This window comes from Mytilus trossulus, chromosome 14, assembly GCF_036588685.1.
Source record: "Mytilus trossulus isolate FHL-02 chromosome 14, PNRI_Mtr1.1.1.hap1, whole genome shotgun sequence".
Classification (NCBI taxonomy): Eukaryota; Metazoa; Mollusca; class Bivalvia; order Mytilida; family Mytilidae; genus Mytilus; species Mytilus trossulus.
Genome location: NC_086386.1, coordinates 57,221,791 through 57,240,821, shown reverse-complemented (window position 1 = coordinate 57,240,821; position 19,031 = coordinate 57,221,791). Strand labels below are relative to the sequence as shown.

At 32.8% G+C, this 19,031-nt stretch overlaps 1 protein-coding gene across 1 annotated transcript; it reads right to left on the bottom strand.

Moving 5' to 3' along the window:
- Nucleotides 1–5,249: 5,249 nt before the first annotated feature.
- On the bottom strand, nucleotides 5,250–17,629 carry LOC134696137 (paramyosin). Its single transcript, XM_063557773.1, has 15 exons — nucleotides 17,370–17,629; nucleotides 14,025–14,081; nucleotides 12,557–12,643; nucleotides 12,124–12,290; nucleotides 11,699–11,777; nucleotides 11,154–11,399; nucleotides 10,649–10,845; nucleotides 10,260–10,392; nucleotides 9,453–9,910; nucleotides 8,440–8,635; nucleotides 8,084–8,212; nucleotides 7,312–7,683; nucleotides 6,866–7,066; nucleotides 6,454–6,621; nucleotides 5,250–6,053 (listed from the first exon to the last, which is right to left on the bottom strand). Exons 1-14 carry the CDS (start codon nucleotides 17,481–17,483, stop codon nucleotides 6,460–6,462), a joined length of 2,598 nt encoding a protein of 865 aa, XP_063413843.1. The 5' UTR covers nucleotides 17,484–17,629; the 3' UTR covers nucleotides 5,250–6,053; nucleotides 6,454–6,459.
- Nucleotides 17,630–19,031: the final 1,402 nt, after the last annotated feature.

Here is a 19,031-nt window from a genome sequence, read left to right as displayed (position 1 = left end):
CCGTAAGATGGTCACTCGTGTAACCCCACCGCAAGCTGTTTTATATGATTTATAAAAAACGAAAACCTATTATAAAAAAAATGTTGATATTGTTTTGCTTTTTAAGTCTGACATATTATGTATATTTCGAAAAAGAACAGGCTAATGCCGCTACAAGGCAACACTCGCACCCGCAAAGATGACAGGGATTGATATACATTGCAAAACTTGTTTCTCAATCCATTTTAAAAAAAAAATGTTTAAACAAGCTATCAGTATAATTGTCAGATCTGTACTTTGTGTATATATGTTTATGGGATTTCTAAGTACCCGTCTAAGTCTTCTTTTGTTTGATGTATTTCCATTTGTGTCCTTCTGATGAGTTAAATCCTTTTCAAATGGCTATACTAATTTTGTTCTTATGTTTTATTGGTACACCACTGTCCAAGGTAAACCGAAGGTCGAGAGTTGAGCGTTAACAAACATGCTTAACCTCGCCACGTTCTAATAAGTTCAGAGTATGTTTCTCAGTGGTTGTGGTTTGGTATATCATGTACTATATGCCATATTTACTAGTGCTGTAATTAAGCAAAATGAAAGAAGAATACAAAGCAGTCTGTCATTTTATTTATTAGCCTTTTTTTTCACATTATAAAAAGGTTTGAACCTGTAAAAGAGAACTACTACACAACACACAGATGATCGATTATCAATTTACATAGAATCATATTCAAAACAGTGTGGTCCTGGCCATTGATTGACGACCTAAATTATCCCATTGACTGGAACAGATTAGGTTAACGTTTGTCGGTAACAATCACTGCTCACTATGTACTTGTTAAAGACACTGAATCTGTGGGGTCACCAAAGGTTCTCAACACCTAAATAAAGCAATTCGAAAAACGAATCCGGAATAATACGATGCGTTGATTTATATCAATAATATAAATCAAAACATAAAGGTTATCCCTAAATAATTTTTCGAATAATTTTATTATTAAAGGCGTTAAGAACCTTTGGTATATATATATATCCATACTTTTATTTTAATATGTGGCATTAGAATGGAGAATGTATTTTAAGCTAGGCCTTTCTTAAAACTTGATTTTATTGTCGCAAATATCCGTTTACCTATATCCGCTCCGCGTCGCTAGGTAAACTCAATTTGCGACAGTAAAATCTACGTTTTAAGAAAGGCCTAGCTTAAAATACAATACAGTTATCTCCTAAATGGTATCGTGACCATCGTCTTATAATTTAATTTTGGATGTAACGCGTCTTCTGATTGGCTGACGTAATTTTGTTATGAGCTCATAGACATAATTTAGTCATGTGACCGTGACGTCATCAAAGTTTTTTCATGGTTTTCTACGGTTTAGAATGGAATTCAGAATTAAATTATAAGAAATGACTGTAATATTTTTTCTGTCTATTCGAAATAACATAAAAAATATTACAGTCATTCCTCAATTGTTCGTTCATGGAATCTTGAACGTCATAGATCGATATTATCGCGGTGAACCAATTAATGCAATAGCTTTGGGTAGTATTTGACTTTGCTGGATCATGATAGCGTTTTTGTTCCATCATGGAATCTTGAACGTCATAGATTGATAAGGAGTATCGATATTATCGCGGTGTACCAATGAAATAGCTTTGGGTAGTATTTGACCTTGCTGAATCTTGAGTGTTATTGTGCCATCATGGTATATTATAAGTCATAGATTGATCATAACGAGAATAGATAAATATCGTAGCGAACCGATGAAGTAGAAGCTTTCGATAATATTTGATCAAGCTATACGAAGGCAGCGTTAATGTTCCATAATTGAATCTTGATTAGGAGTATCGATAATTATCGAAGTTTACCAATGAATGCAAGCTTTGGGTATTATTTGGTCTTGCTATATGTTGGTAGCGTTTAATGTTGCATAATTGAATTTTAAACGTTTAATGTTGCATAATTGAATTTTAAACGTTGAAAATTGATAACTAGTATCAATATATATATATCGGAGTTCCAATTAAGTAAAAACTTTGGTAGTTCTTTGCGTATAATGGTAGCAATTAATGTACCATCATTGAATCTTGAAACGCCATAGATTGATAATGATTATCGATATATATCGAGGTGAACCAATGAAATAACAACATTGAGTAGTATTTCTTCTTGCTTTATGATGATAGCGTTTACTTTTACATCATTAAATCTTGAACGTCATATATTAATAACGAGTATCGATAATATTGAAATATACCAATGTTGGAAACGCTTTAAGTAGTATTCAGATTTTCGTGTATGATGGAAGCGTTTAATATTCAATCATTGTATCTTGAATGTGATGCATATCGAGGACGATATATATCGAAGTGTACCGACGAAGTGAACACTATGGGTAGTATTTGATCCTGGTGCATGGTGGTATCGTTTTTAATGTAATCAGTCATCGAATCGTGAACGTTATAGATTGATAACGATTTATACTTGTATCTACATTATCGAAGTGTTGCAATTGAGTAAAAGCTTTTGATACTATTTAATCTTGCTGAATTATGAAAGCATTAATGTTCCATCATGGAATCTTGAATGTCATGAATATATACCTAGTAATGATATTATCGAAGTGAACCAACACATAACAAGGTTTTGGTAGTATTTCATCTTGAAGTATGCGGACCAGTGCTTTTAATGTTCCATCATTGAATCTTGAACTCCATAGATTGATACCTAGTATTGATATTATCAAAGTGAATCAACAATAAACAAGGTTTTGGGAGTATTTCATCTTAAATAATACTGGTTCGTTTAATGTTCCATTATTGAATCTTAAACGTCATAGATTGATAACGAGCATCGATAGATATCAAAGTGAACCAATGAAGTAAAATCTTTGGATATTATTTGATCTGTAGTACCATGAAAGCTGAATGATAAGAGCGTTTAATACGATTGATAACGGGTATCGATATAGAATCATATTCAAAACAGTGTGGTCCTGGCCATTGATTGACGATCTAAATTATCCCATTGACTGGGACAGATTAGGTGAACATTTGTCTGTAACGACCATTGCTCACTTCTTACTTATTATAGAATTTGAACTGTGGGGTCACCAAAGGTTCTTTACGCCTCTAATAATAAATGAATTCGAAAAATTATTCAGGAATGACCTTTATGTTTTGATTTATATTATTGATATAAATCAACACATTGTATTATTCTGGGTTCGTTTTTCGAATTGCTTTATTTAGGTGTTGAGAACCTTTGGTGACCTCACAGATTCAGTGTCTTTAACAAGTACATAGTGAGCAGGGGTTGTTACCGACAAACGTTCACCTAATCTGTCCCAGTCAATGGGATAATTTAGGTCGTCAATCAATGGCCAGGACCACACTGTTTTGAATATGATTCTATATGGAAGTGTACCAATAAAGTAGTTGATGTTGTAGCGTTTAGTGCTCCATCATTGAACCTTAAACGTCATAGATTGATAGCGAGCATCGATATATATCGAAGTGTACCGATGAAGTAAATGCTTTGGTAGATGATCTTGGTAGCGTAACCGTTTATTGTCTGTTCAGCTTGTCTAGATCTAGGCTTCACATGGAAACCAATTAGGCATTGTAATTATTTGCACAGGCCTGTGTTATTTTCAGAATGTTTATGACGTCATTGTATTTAATCGATCGGTTGAATGTGTAATGCTTTTTGGGCAAACTCCTTTTGTTGGGGTTGAACTAAAGATGAAAAGTACGAGTATTCTTAGATCGGTACTTTTTTTTTAGTTTCATGTCATTTTGTGGATCCGATGAGTCAAGCCCTTTCAAACTGATTCTTCATGGTTTGTTCTTCTGTTGTGCTGTTACATCACTGCGACAGATTAGGGTGAAGCTTGGGCAATTACACACATATGTAGTTCGACTGTTCCCACTCAGGAGCTTTTAATTCAGAGGTTGTCCTTGGTGACTGTCAGTCATATTAGTAATTGATTTTTTTATATTGTTTTTAGCATAATCATGCAATTTTAAAATCGAGCATCGATACACATCGAAATATCCCATATAAAGTCAAATGTGCAGATAGTTTTTGTTATTGCATTGTGTCTTTTAATCATTGAAGAATTTTTAGCAACTGCCAAGCTCGATTCTAAATTGTGGAATCGTATAAGTTTGAATTTAAATCATACGTTATCGATTGGTATCGAAGTGTACTGTTGAAGTAAAAGCTTTCTGAAATATTTCATATTGATGTATGCTGGTAGCCTTCTTATATGGTCTTTGAAGAATTTTCAGCAGCTGACAAGATGAAGAACAGCCATTCAGACGTCATTGCACTTAATCGATTGGTTGAATGTGTAATGACTGATATTTTTATCTTAGAAAACATTGCTAGTTTGGGTAAAACTAGAGATGAGAAAGTACGAATACTATAAGATCGGTACTTTATTTTTGTTACGTGTGGATCCGATAAGTCAAGCCCTTTCCAAATAATTTTTCAGAGTTTATCCTTCTGTTGTGCTGTCACATCACTACGACAGATTAGGGTGAAGCTTGGGCGCTTTCACACATATGTAGTCCAACTGTTCCAAGTCAAGAGCTTTCAATTCAGAGGTTGTGATTGGTGACTGAATGATATATTTGTTTTTTTTTGTTTTTTTTTACTGTTTTTTCCATAATCAGGCCATTTGTTTTCTCGTGAATAATGTAAAATTGTGTTATCCCTTTGCCTTTTATAGTTAAGTATGATATTGACTCATTGTTGAAGGTAGTAAAGTGACCATTCAAAATTAGTTGTTTATAACTTCGTTCCTTTTTCTCACGTGGATAATCATCTCATTGGAAATAAACCACACATCTTATCTCTGAATCAGCCCTTATTAGTTTACCGTAGTAACTATATATATAATTTAAGTCTCTATCAAATACTGCATTTTGCAAAGTAAAGAAAGATGGCACTATATGAAAAACACAATTTTGGGGGTACCAAATCTAAAGACAAAGAAGACAATGGCTTTATTTGAAAACAAGTGTGAACAAAATACCAAACTCCAAGTTAAATCAAAAGGAGTCGAGTCCATAAAAACTGCCAACATCAAAGATAATGTTAACCAATGGAACGATTGAAACCCAACTGTCATATTCCTGACACGGTAAAAACATTGTCCGAAGCGGATGGTGGATCAAACCTGGTTTGTTCAATCAATGCGAAGAGTTTTTATCTTTTTTAAAGGTTTTGCTCTGTGTTTTTTTTTAAATACAACAATAACAAGTTTTCATACTTCCATCATTTTTATTAAAAACAATAAAGCAAGAAGTTTAAGCAACAGTGACGGAATTTATTTTTCAGCATTGGTAGACGTACATTACAATTCATGTTCGTCGGATAAAGAGCTATCGTTCACTAGCTGGACCTCTGAACTAGATCTAAATCATCTAAATGTTTTACAGGAAATGCATTATTACCTTCTCTTGTTTTTTCATTAACATCAACAAAATATCAACATTATAATAGTAAGAATTAAATATTCAAACGACATATATATCTTTCTTATGCAAACAGTCCTTATTACTCTGTACACAACTTCTTCTTCAATATTACATGTATAAAAACAATAAAAATATCTTCTCTCTGTATATCACAATGGAAAATAAATAAAAATGAAATATTGCACTTTAGAAAATAAAATATAGATAAAATTGTGCTATTTCAACAAAGCATTTCCCTGCACGTCACTAAGCTCTTTACTGCCATAAAAAGGCCACTGTAGACACTTCTTTGACATCAGTACAAGAAAATGAAAACTGTGTGCATGCTTCGCTGTGCCGAGCATTGGTTCCGACCAATTTACTTCAATTTATGACAAAACAGAAAAAATAATCCTTTTGAAATCATGCAGCAAACACGCGCAGTGATACGCACCAGATATGAATGTTCAACAAAAATAAATATAAATCTGTACAATATAAATTAAGGGAAACAATTGGAATTATGTCTCTTATTACTGTCACGTATCAACATTTACACAGCTCTTTTTTTAAAAATGATGATTCAATGAAGTCTTTTTCCTTGAAATCTGAAAAGATAGAAAATAAATGAATTATTCAATTGTTCACAAATTGTACATCTAAAGGACTTTATCTTATGACATAAAAGTATACAATCAAAATCACAAAAAATTTAAATGTTTCAAACTACGATTATAGATTGCAAAGGAATTTCAAATGTAGATTTATACTCTATAGTTCTATTTGAATACATCTCGCATTTAAGATTGTCAAGTTATGAATAACGGTGTCGAAAATGCTTTTAAATGCACATCACGTGGACGCTTTTCCATTTTGTCTGACGTCTAAGTATAAAATATTCTTGGTAAATGTCTATTTTCATCTCATTGTTAATATCCCTTGTGGTGTCGCTGTCTTATTGACCTTTACATTTTTTATTCCCAAACAAGGGACCAGTATTAAACTTACATGAATTTAGACCCTGACTACTCTGGTTACTTCCCGTGAGACAGACATAGATCGTGATCTGCGGACGGTTTGCAAGTTCTTTTCCGCCATATCTGCCCTCTGTTCGGCTTCATCAATCAATGATTGGGCTTTGCGGTATTTATTCATAGTGATTCCTGCAACGTCTTCCTGCAATGCATTATGGGAAAAGGTAAATACATGATATGTCTATTGATACTGAATTGCAATCAATATCAATAAATTTATTCGGTTTGCTTCAATACATTTATATCAAATTATTCCATATTTTTGACAGAAGTTAATGTATTATCATTTCCATTCCAGAATTTCATCTTTTCTTTTGGATATATAATAATTTCTTTATTTTTCAAAACGAAATAAATAAACGATTGAAAGGAGAAAGCACACTTACGGCCTCTTCGATCATTCTCTTGTATGTCTTGCATTTCATTGTGAGTTGATCGGTGATGCTAGTGAGCTCGGCAACCTGGCGACGGTCTTCATCAGATGCTTGAACGGTTTCTTTCCATTGACGTTCGAATTTACGGGCTGATGCGGCAGTTTCTCTAAGACGTCTCTGGTCGGCTTCCAATTCATTTTCCAAGTCACGGATCTAGAAGAGAAAATTATAAATAGTATACAGTGTCATATATATTTTTCGGTTTATTTCTATCTTGTGGAAGATGATAGTTAATTAAAGATCTACATCAAACATGTGTTTAAGAGATAAGAGTACATACTTATCTGTTTGAACAAACAAATGAAGCAACCGGAAGTAACGAAATAATAGTCATACTATAAAAAGATATCATTAGCTTAACTGAAATTTCTTAAAATTCTTAATAAGAATATACTTACTCTAGCCTGGAGTTTGGCAATCTGTCTCTTTCCTTCTCTCTGAGCGAATGCCTCAGCCTCTTCAAGTCTGACAGTGATTTCTCTAATCTCGATTTCAAGTTGTTTACGGAGTGATTCGGCATTTTTGTAGTTGTCTTGTTCCTGTCTGAGCTCATCAGCAAGTCTGTTGACCTCGGCTTGGAGACGGTCAGCACGTTCCTCGGCAGCTCTTTGTCCGTTGAGGGCATCATCCAAATCGCTCTGCATGGCGGCAATGTCGACTTCCATACGGCGTTTGTCGTTTGTAAGGGCTGTGACTTGAAGTTGTATTTCGGTAAGACGGATTGTTACTTCTCCAAGTTCGTTTTCGGCATTCTTGCGGGCTCTCTCGGCCTGTAAAATTATAAATATCCAATGTATATTCCAAAGCAGACATTCTAATTCAAGCAATTTTAATTTACCGAATATGTGCAGAGACCAATAACTAAGTTTAAAGTATGGTACTAAAAAAAGCAATAAGGTGGTCTTGTTTTAAACATTCCAAAAAAAGTCCATTTAACTATTTATTTCAATTATAATAGTGATAATAAAGGAATAACTCAAATTTTCTTATAAAGATTGAATTCATTTTGAAAATAGATCTAGTCACGCTATAGTCGTTTGTGCTTATGTGGCGAAAAACAATCACCAATTATTAAAAAAATATTTTTCAATTATACATCGAAATTAATAATATTTAAAACTTATTTTCAATTATAAATCGGAATCGATAATAAGTAAAACTAAAACTTACATGCTCCAATAGAGACCTGGCATCTTCCAATTCTTGTTGGATGGTGATACGCTTCCTTTCGGAAACTGACAGTTGGTTTCTAGTGTCATCCAATTGACGTGTGGCTTCCTCCAATTGCAATTCCAATTCCTTTGAGCATAAAATAAAACAAACAATTTGTTATTATATTTCTACATCAAGTTCCGCTTCGGAATCTTTTTACTCCCAGAAAAGATTATTACTAAATTTTAGACCAACACAAGAGAAATGAGTTTAATACAATTAGCCAGGGATGTCACTATGTTCCTTTAATTATTTAATTAAGTTATTTTTAGATTATTAAAAAGTAAAGTTATAAAAATAGCAAATGTGATTACCCTGTTTCTGTTTTGAAGACTCTTGATCTGTTTCAAGTACTCGGCGTTGGCGCGGTTGGCGTTGTCTAATGCACCTTCAAGTTCCCGGATGTCAGTTTCGTACTTCTTCTTGATTCTTGAAATTTCAGTCTTGTATCTGGTTTCTACCTCAACAAGTGTTCTCTGGAGCTCATCAATTGCACGTGCGCTGCTCTTCCTGTAAATGTAAATTAAATGTTATCCGAATTCCCTGAATTCGAAACCAAGAACCAAACAAATATAGAATCTAATCTACAAAACTAGATAATTTCTCTTCATATGGCAACTAAAATCCGAAAGCAGTATCTTTTCTCAAGATGTTATTAGGACACAAACGTTGTAATTGGAACTGCAGCAAATGAACGTTGGTGCGGATAACTTCTGCCGGCCATGATGAAAAACTGCTGAATGATTTTTATTTGGCTTCAAGAAGTTGAGAATCAGATAAAATTTGATGTATTTTTGGAATCTTGATTAAAGACTGCTGTGAATTGACCTTGCAGATATAAAATTTTATAATGAATCTGGGTGCGAGGCTTATCTATATTATCATATGTATCTATAGAGTTCAGAAAAATCACCCTTTATCATTTAAGCTGCATCTGAGTGCGTCATTTATCTTACTTTTTGTTGTTTTTATTGCATGCAATTTAATTATCTATTATCTAATATTTTGCTACACCCACACCTACTTGGTTGCTAAGGTAAATAGATTGGTTGATAAGGTAAATGGAAAAATAATACCTATGTTTCGGTTTCTGATGGCTAATAACAGATGTTTCTTTTAAGCATATGTTGGTCCTTTGATATTAATCAATATAAAATTTTGTTCTACAATTTAAATTAAAGATTCTTGCTTTTATTCTACAATTCTAATTTTAAATAATGGTAAAAGATTTGATAAACTATTATTAATGTCCCCTTTCTGAAAAGCTTAAATAGTTACTCCCTTATTCACTATACTACTTCCGTTTGTTCGTTAATCAATTTCATACCTAATGCTGTCAATTTCTTCGTCCTTCTCGCGAAGTCTTTGTTCCATCTCGGATCTAAGTTGGTTGAGGGCAGCTTGGGCGGCGGCAAGTTTGGCTTCAGCATCACGGAGAGCCTCTTCAGTGTCACGAAGAGCACTTGCAAGGTTGTCACGCTCAGCCTCCAACTGTGCTTTAAGTGCTGTCAGTTCGTTGATCATTCTGTTGGCAGATTTCAACTCATTGTTGGCCTCTCTGAGGGCATTCTGGAGTCCAGCATTCTCTCTCTCCAAGTTGGCGTTCTTTTCTGCGAGTTCAGCGTTGGCAACCCTGAGTCTTGAACATTCGGTTTCAAGGTTGGCTTTATCGTTTCTAAGTTGACCGTTCTCGGCTGAGAGATCATCACATCTCTTTTGTAGGGCAGCATTCTCGTTCTCAAGTTGTCTGTTCCTCTTTGTGAGGTCTTGGACAATGATTTGGGTCTGCAAGGGTAAGAAAACGAATATATAGAGGGTAACTAGTAAGTATCAATGGAAGCAGAATTGCTTCTCCTTTCGCTGATCTGTGACTACTTTCATTTATTATGGATGAGAATGTAAACAATTATCACAGAAAGCGAATTTTAATTTCTAAAATGCGTTACAGTACTATAAATTCTTTGCACGTTAGAAATCGGTAATCCGAAGCAAACTTTTATCCAATATATGCAACATAAAATGGTCATTTGATAATTAATTAAAATAAAGATAAAGATGCCATGACAATTCGTGATGTTATCCAATCAAAATGAACGTTACAAACGATAATGCAATAGAATGAATGATAACGTACGTTCTCGAGTTCAATGGTGATTTCTCTAATCTCAATAGTGAGCTTGTTCTTGGTTTTTTCAAGAGTGTTGCATCTGGTTCTGAGCTGTTCACATGTATCCTCGAGTTCCTGGATCTTGATACTGAGTCTGCGTCTGTAAGATAAAAGAAGTCACGTGATATTCTATGTGTGAAAGACCGAAAAATCAGACTTTCGAGATGCACATGATAATAAAGATAGTAGTGAAAATACATTTCTTTTACTTTTTGCCTTTTCAGTAAGAGACAAAGTTATGAGAAGGTAAACAATTTTCAAATAGATTATTCTTTAATTTTTTTGGTAAATTTTACATCCAAGGAGGATGTGTTATTCATCCTCCAGCAAAGATAATTATTATAGACAATTTGTACCTAATCTCCTCGAGCTCTTCTTGTTTGGCCATGAGTTCTTTGTCGTATTTGGTCTTCAGAGCTGCGTATGTGGCACTGAGTGAACTGAGCTGGGCACGGAGGCTGGAGGCGTTTTCGGATTCTTCTTCATAACGGGCGTTCAAATTATCGTAATCTGACTGAATGGCTGCCAATTGTACTTGAAGGTTTTGTCTTTGCTGGAAAAATGTTTTGAAAAAGATTTAACATTTTGCACTTTTAATATTAATTAAATTTATGTAAACATACAATGATAATTTTAGTGTATAGTTTGAAATTATTTAATTATTTAATTGAATAGTTTGTTAAACAAAGAGTCCAAAATCAAGTATTTTACTGTAAAAAAATTAGGAGATATGTGGTAAGAATGTCAATGAGACAACTATCCACCAAAGTTCAAATGAAGTGGATGTAAGCATTTATATAATCATGCTTTCGAGAATGAGACTACCATACAAAAAGACCCATCGTAAAACATTTTACTGACCCTGCTCTCGTCATCAAGGTTCCTCTTCAAATCGTCACACAAAATTTGAAGTTGGGCCTTGGCTTTGGCGAGACCGGCATTGGCACCGTCCAGTTCCTGAACCTGGTGTTGGAGATCGAAATTCTCTTGCGTGAGACGAGCCTTTGAGAGGTTGGAGTCGTTCAACTGGCGAGTAAGGTCATCAACAGCAACTTTGAGACGGTTGTTTGATCCCTCAAGGGCATCGATTTTGGAATCAGCTGACATCTATCAAGTTGAATAAAGGATATTATATTTATAGAAAAAGTAATTTAATAAATAACAGGAAGCATACTATAGACTGAACAGTTAAAGAAACAAAGATCCTGAACATACTCAGTTTGAATATAGTATAAAGTAGAGAACAAATTTAGATGGATGTTTCGGCTTTCAGACAAGTTTCGACTAGCTTTTAACTATAATTTATCTCTATGTTTCATATTTACATATTAAGGCGAAAAGAAGAGAGAAACTGATGAAATAGAAAGATTTTTTTTTAATAAACAAAACAGTGAGTAAAGTTATACCTTGGCTTTTTGAAGACCATCATTCATAGCTTGGATAGAGTCAATCTCGATGATGAGTTGATTCTTTTCCTTCTCAGCTCTGAAATGATAAAAAAGACAATGTTTATTTGATAGAAATTTTTATAACTGTTTTATCTTTTTAATTCGAACATACAACGAAAACGCTTAATATTATATGATGAAATTCGTTTATATTTTAAAATATAATGATTTCAAATAAGAATCATCAGTGGAAAGAATATATCTTTTACGTCTTAAATGCATGATTTTTTATTACTTTACTGTTATTGGCTTTGAACTAGCTGTCAGCAACTGCAAGTACTCTCAGATCTGTACTTAGTCACTTGTGGAGAGTTCATTGTTTCATTGTCAATCATACCACATCTTCTTATTTTTATTAATTAACACAAAAAATATGTTCTTACCTGGATTTAGATTTACCCATATGTTCCAACTGGTCGGTCAGATCATTGAGGGCTTCCTGGTGTCTCCTCCTCATGTTTTGTTCTGTAGCCTCGAACTGAGCACAGCTCAATTCCAAATCTTTGCGAACTTTGTTGACCTCTGCTTCACGCTTCCTGCTTACTTCACTCTAAAAATCGAAAAACATATTTAACTTCCAGAATGTCTTTGTTTTTTTGTTATTCAGGTGAAGTAATTCTCTATTTTTTTCAGATTAGATATGATAATTTTTGGCAAATAAAAAATCACGAAATTATAAATCCTTGTCAATCATTTTGTTGTTTAACTTGAATTAAAGAAACGAATATGATCTTCACAAAAGCTTGTGTTTTTACTTTAAATTTTGCATTGATGGTGACATATTAATATAAAATGACATTCATCTTCAATACATACTACAGTTGTTGATGTTCCCATGGCATCCTCGAGTCTGTCAGCCATTTGATCTAACTGGAAGGTCAGCTCCGCGCTTTGTTTTTCATACTGGAAAACAAGAGAGACAAGAAGTCAAAACACTTAGCAGTGGTTCTGTGGGTATAAACTATAATCTGTATATGTATTCAGTTTTGTCTTTAACGCCTAACGGAAAGTTAAATAGTATTTTTTTTTTATGAAGAACCTCAATACAAGTGCTCGTTATTTGAGTTTGGTTTTGTTAAGTGCATGTATGAACGAGTTTGGTTTTGTTAAGTGCATGCATGAACTTTTTTTGTCAGGATTCACAAAGTATCTTTTCTTTTCCAAATGTTTTCCATTCACATTATTTACAAATATTTTGATAAAGCTTTGAACTTAATGTGCAAAGATGTGCTAGAGTTTTATCATGTGTATGTATATTATTATTATTAAATTGTTGTTATTTCATTATCATCATCATTATCATTTATATTTTCTCATTCTTAACTAGTGCACGATATATTAATGGTTTCACCCATTATTTACATTTATTTATTCATTTCATTTCGAAGGTGAGAAAGAACCCAGCCGAAATATTTTTGGAATGTACACACGAGTGTATTGAGTTTCAGTGAAGTACTAATATAGGAACTTTACACGTGTTTGATGACTTGGCAACCGTTTCCACTCCTACACTACGAAAAGTAATTATAGATTTTCTATTACAAATAACAAATTACTGTTAGATGTTATCGGAAGTTCCCAGTATCATCACCATTTTATGAGTTATTCACTATAATTAAGATACATTTCATTTTGAAAAGTTCAATGATATATTAAATAGATAATTTTTAATTAATATTTTATATATGAAGATTTAATCATTTTATTCAGGACATAAAATCAACACTTTAACAGATAATTTCTCTTGAATTGTTATGCCAGGAATGTTATAGGAAATTATCTGCTATATTGATTTTTTATGATTAAGAACAGCTGCATTTAGATAGAATATATGATAACTAATAGCATATGGCTTACTGCACGATTCACGCGCGGCACGTGCCAATTGTTTACATTAAATGAGGATATACCTTCAGGTTATGTGTGCAAACGAAGGATTGAGGAAAATACATTTCTTATTAATTAATGACCAGACAATTGGTGATTATTTTTATAACTAGATCTAATAACAGATGTACACTTCCTGTTATCATAGTATTCTCTTGTTCTTTTGTATGTTTTAATACACTGACTATAAGCAGTTACATCTAAAACTTTTCAACGTGCTTGATGAAGAGACAAGGGTTTATGACTGAAATGTCTTTCCGTATACCAGTGTTAGAAAATGTTATTTTGTCTTGATAAAATAAGACAAGTCTTACTGTATATTAACAACCCAGTTATGTTGAAATTTGTCAGACGAATTTGAATGGTATTTCTGAACTCGGTGTATTACTATACATACCCTTAATCTCATTTCCCTCTCGGAATCTAAGGAATCTTCGAGTTCCCGGATTCTGGACTGTAAAAAATAAAATACAACTTATTAACAAATGAAAATATAACAATTACTAAAAGATTAAGCCACACATTTTATTCAAACGAAAGCGTTAATGGAAGTATTAGTTTTGCAAACAAAAACTCACAAATAACATTTAAAAACATTTTCGATATGAAACTATTCTAAATAAAACTTTTATTTTTTAGTAATTGTACAAATATCATGTCATTTATAGATTAATTTAGTGACCTTACAATTACCATTCATTAGATTATGTATTTACGAGCAATATCAAAGTTGTTGTATAACTACTTTTATATGGACACACCACAAATAAAATAAATTTTCATTCTGTATTATCAGTGTTAAGAAGACGTGAAGAAAAATTGGATCTAATTTTGTTGAAATAATTGATTGAAAAGGGTAAACATGCATTCAAAAACAATAAAAAGGTCATGGATGTGCAAAATCACGAAAACTAGTAATTCATTGGCAATTTTTATGATAAAATCATAGAAATAGTTTTGGTATTTGTATTTTGGATTTACAATTCAAAACATATGTTGTTTATATGGACATTTGGATATTTTAGGTACTTTGTGCAGTAGGATTTCAGTTGACCATGGTAAAGGTGTGATGACAGGACAAAATCTCTGGAAAAGTGACAAATTTTTTGGTGCCGTGGACAGGAGTTTTCACCCTATACCTGTAATCTAAGTTCCTCATCTTTGAAAAACCTTTGTTGCACAGTCTCTACAGATGAGACGTTTATTGAAGAAGGAGCTGGGAGTTTTTCTGCTCGCTTTATAACTTTTGTTACTATAGTTTTTCTAATCTTGACATCATCCTCGTCGCCATCAGTTTCCGTGACTGTCTAACAAATTATAAGTGGTATCAAATATAAACTAAGGCCAGCTTACCCAATTTAATGGACCCTCAAAATCATTGATAAAAATACATTAGTACACCCCTTGCAAATATTTTGTAAGCAGAAGCATTTCTTTCCTACGTGCATGCGACTATGAAAGCTTATAAGAAAAGTATCCAAGTTTTAAATGCATGCTTTTATGAAGTTATTGTATATGTAACTATAAAAATGTCATTGAAATGTATTTTGTTCGGCAAAACTGTCAAGAAAGTTTATTATATCTCTTTGCACAAACAGTCTGTAATATTTAAAACATTTTGGAAACACAAATTGTTTACAAAGTAAACGAAATTTCTAAACAGTCTCTCTTGTATAAAATCATTGTTAATTTAAAGATCGCCTTGAAATATATACGAATTTCGGATAAAATAGCTAAACGCCTTGGATCGAAAGGAGAATAAGCCGAATGGACATAATATATTATCATTATATTATCAATTTTCTGATATAGAGAAATGTTCTTTTTCATTTGTATTCCTTGAGGACAAATCATGCTGAGTTATATGTCTGGATGATAAATGATGAAGCATTCCTTCTTAACCACTAACAGAGAACCAAATATGATAAATAGTTGGCAATGTTTCCGGAATTTCTTACTGATACAAGAATAGAGAAATTGATATTAAGATACATTGGTATAAGCTATAGATGTAAAGCTGTCAAAGAGATCATGTCTAATTAATCGAGCAGATCCCTCTTCTGTTTTCCTTATCTGTCAGAAAAAAATATTACTGTCATTTTATTACTGTCTTTTAATTAAACAATATGATTGATTCGTACGGTCTGTGTGCCAAAATATGTCATTCTGAAAGGTAGATGTTTTTCATTCAATTAATTTAAGGGATGACGTTTGAACTATTGATATAGCCATTTGATTAGGGACTTTTCTTTTTCAATTTTCCTCGGAGTTCAGTATTTTTGTTATGATACTTTTTATAATATAATGCAGAAAGCTATTAACATGCAGTAAAGCGTCTAAAGCGTGGTACACTGTACTGACAAACTAAGTATTGCGACTTTTAACTCGATGTTTACTAATAAATAAATAATAAGCTAGACCAGCTAAACAAGCAATTAAATAAAATTGGACTAATCAGTTATGTCATTCTTGTTTCGAAATATTTGTATGACATGTAAGCTAACGTCAGTATGCATTGAATGATTGTCCAGGCTATCGTCAAGTCGCCATCTATTTTGATCATTTCTAGTAACTTCTCTTTAATATAATGTTTCAAGTTATAATAAGAATATGTTTTTGTTTTGTCTGGGGATAATTAATATAAATAAAGCAAGTATAATGGCTTCCTTATCATAATTCCTATGTATTGTATATTGTTATTGATGTAATGTAACTCTCTATTAACAACAGCAACGGTTGCTGAGCGCATCTTTGTAATGACCAAAATAGGCGTGGATGCCAATTGGCGGAAAGTACCGATCAATCACGAAGATGATAGCTTAGATCAGCAATATTGTATGACCTTGTTTGACCTTGCCAATTCGCAATCAGTTAATTAACTTGATATGATACAGGTATAATTAAGAATTTTTATATATTGATATTGAATTGCGGAAAAAAACTAAATTACAGAACCACTTAAGAAACATTTCGCTAAGATTTGAATTGTTCAAATTCCAAACTTAAGATAGCAATTTCGAATCCCTTCACGCCATTTTAGTAGATTACATGATAAGAAGGCAAATGTTTTTGATATACATCGTAATGTACTTAGATTCCAAGTGAGCTTTGTCTGTGCATGCTGTGTAATCAACCACGTTGGGCTATGTTTACAGTAAGTTGTAAACAGTTAATATCTTAAATCGATACATAAAACTTTATGCAAGAGATAAGATAGTATACTTATACTATCATTCAAAGAATTTCTATTGCGTCAGAAGCCAACTTGACGTTAATTATTCCTTGTTTTCCATATTGTAAAGCATATGTTGGTTAACAAGCAGTCAGTGATGGGGTTTTTCCAAGCTCACAATGTAAAGCAGTAAGATCCAAAGTATTCTTTGCTGATTGAAAACAAGTCCATTTGAAAACATTCATGGCAACAATAACAATAGCATCACATGTAAAAGCAATTTCCTGGAGTATTATTCCATATGTTTCAATTCTTTTTTAAATCCAATATTTCAGCTTTGAAGCAATAGCCATAGCAAGCACAAATAGTCGTATTACTGCACAATTACATTGGACATTTCGTATGTTCTTCTTGTATATAGGATCCTAAAGCGTTAAAACCTTAAAACTTCTAGGTTTGAAAACATGTTTAGAGCTTTTTCACATATTGCAGATTTTTCTGCAAAACAAAGCAAGCGAAAGACATCACAAAAAAAGCATATTTCAACATTTTTTTCACACATTTACTCACCTCCAGTCTATTTTGGCTGCTTGGGGAGCTGCCTCTGTAAACATTGTATGAGTGTCTGACGATCCTTGTGCTGCTGGAAACGTCTGAGTCGAGATCACGATATAAAGACGACATTTTGAATATCTGTCCTAAGGTACACTATATCCACAAAAATAAAGGTATTAAAAAACGAATGCGAAATGGAGCTATCCTTCCTTTACCACTGCTCGACACAGGCTTTTGTGAAGCTTTCTACTTTGAACGCCCGAATGAATGCTTAAATACTGCTTTACAATTTACATATATATCGCCTACCCACCGCTAGAGGGCGCTAATCAGAAAGTATGTGGAAGATGGCTTGAAACACGATACAGACAGTTAGATCAAAGGATAAAACCACGCGCGTTCCCCGTTGCTAAGGAGGTCATGTGCTTGCACGTCAGAGTAAATGCACCGTTAATTTCTCTCTTAATCAAAATCAATTCATAAACATTTACCTTGAAGCAAGGTAAAACACCGATGAAAACAAACATTAAAGACTTCCCCCTTTGCTTCAGGTATATACACCTACCCCCTTATACGGAAGGCACACGTTCTACACGTTTTTGACTAATGTAATTGTAATAGAATGACGATCTAGTGAGTTTTTCGCGTAACAATCATAACATGTGCATTTTGTGTAATGTGCAGTGTGTCAAATTATAAGTAATTCAGGTACCATATATGTATCCTGATACTCAGCATGTTCGTTTCACTTTCTATGAAATTAACATTGCTGACTTCCGCATTGTGATATTGCTTCTGTCACAACAATTTACTAATTATCTTTTGTTATTTTTTAAAGAAATTTTACTTATCTTGCATGTTGATGCGTATCGCGATGGAAGCACACATTTCTGTTACGTAACATTGCATTGATACAGTATGCTAGTTCAAAGTTTATAATCACTGTTGATGAACTTAATATTGTACGCAGTACTTTCTCTTTATTCAAAAAGATACGTTTGACAATTCTGAATACGTTATATAAAACAATTGAAAATATGTTTAACAGTTTCATCATTGTTTTATATTTATTATTCATTTTTATATACTTTATTTTTTGGTATCTATATATAATGAGTAAAAATTTAGTTGTAATTAGTTTAATTTCATTTTCATTTTAGATTATGTAAAAAACGGGAAGCAATGTTTCGGCTTAAAACTTTACTTATTTTATTGGATTGTAATGAAAATGAATGAAATAGTTGCCACTGAACGTTACGCTAACTACAGTTAATCATCCTCATTTCATTGGAATTTCTGATATATGAGGGTCTGAGTGAGTGTCTCTCATTTCCGTATTCTTTATTCCTTTATTTCATTTTTCTCTCTTCTTTATATTTTTAATCTATTATTTTCTAATATTTATAATTGAGCACCCGACTTTTTTTCTATTCTTTATTTTTTTGTCATTTTTTCTCTTTTCTTTATTTTTCTGTCCCTTTTATTCTGTTTCAATAGGCCTATTATTCTCGTTTGTAATTTCTGTAAACCCCATCGATATCCTCAGATATGATGAGGCTGTGATAAAACCTATATATACATACATTATATGTACTGTCATAGAAATATAGTATATACATCATTTCGACGCCAGATGATGGTCGTTGTATGTACTAATCGCAAACTGAAATTATGCAT

Bases quoted from the DNA above. Each gene is read 5' to 3' on its own strand.
- LOC134696137 (XM_063557773.1), bottom strand. From the start codon at position 17,483: ATGTCGTCTTTATATCGTGATCTCGACTCAGACGTTTCCAGCAGCACA. The intron at 10,393-10,648 runs GTACAAATTGTC...TTTATCTTACAG, and splicing joins GAAGAGCTCGAGGAGATTAG to ACGCAGACTCAGTATCAAGA. The intron at 8,636-9,452 runs GTATGAAATTGA...TTACATTTACAG, and splicing joins GAAGAAATTGACAGCATTAG to GAAGAGCAGCGCACGTGCAA.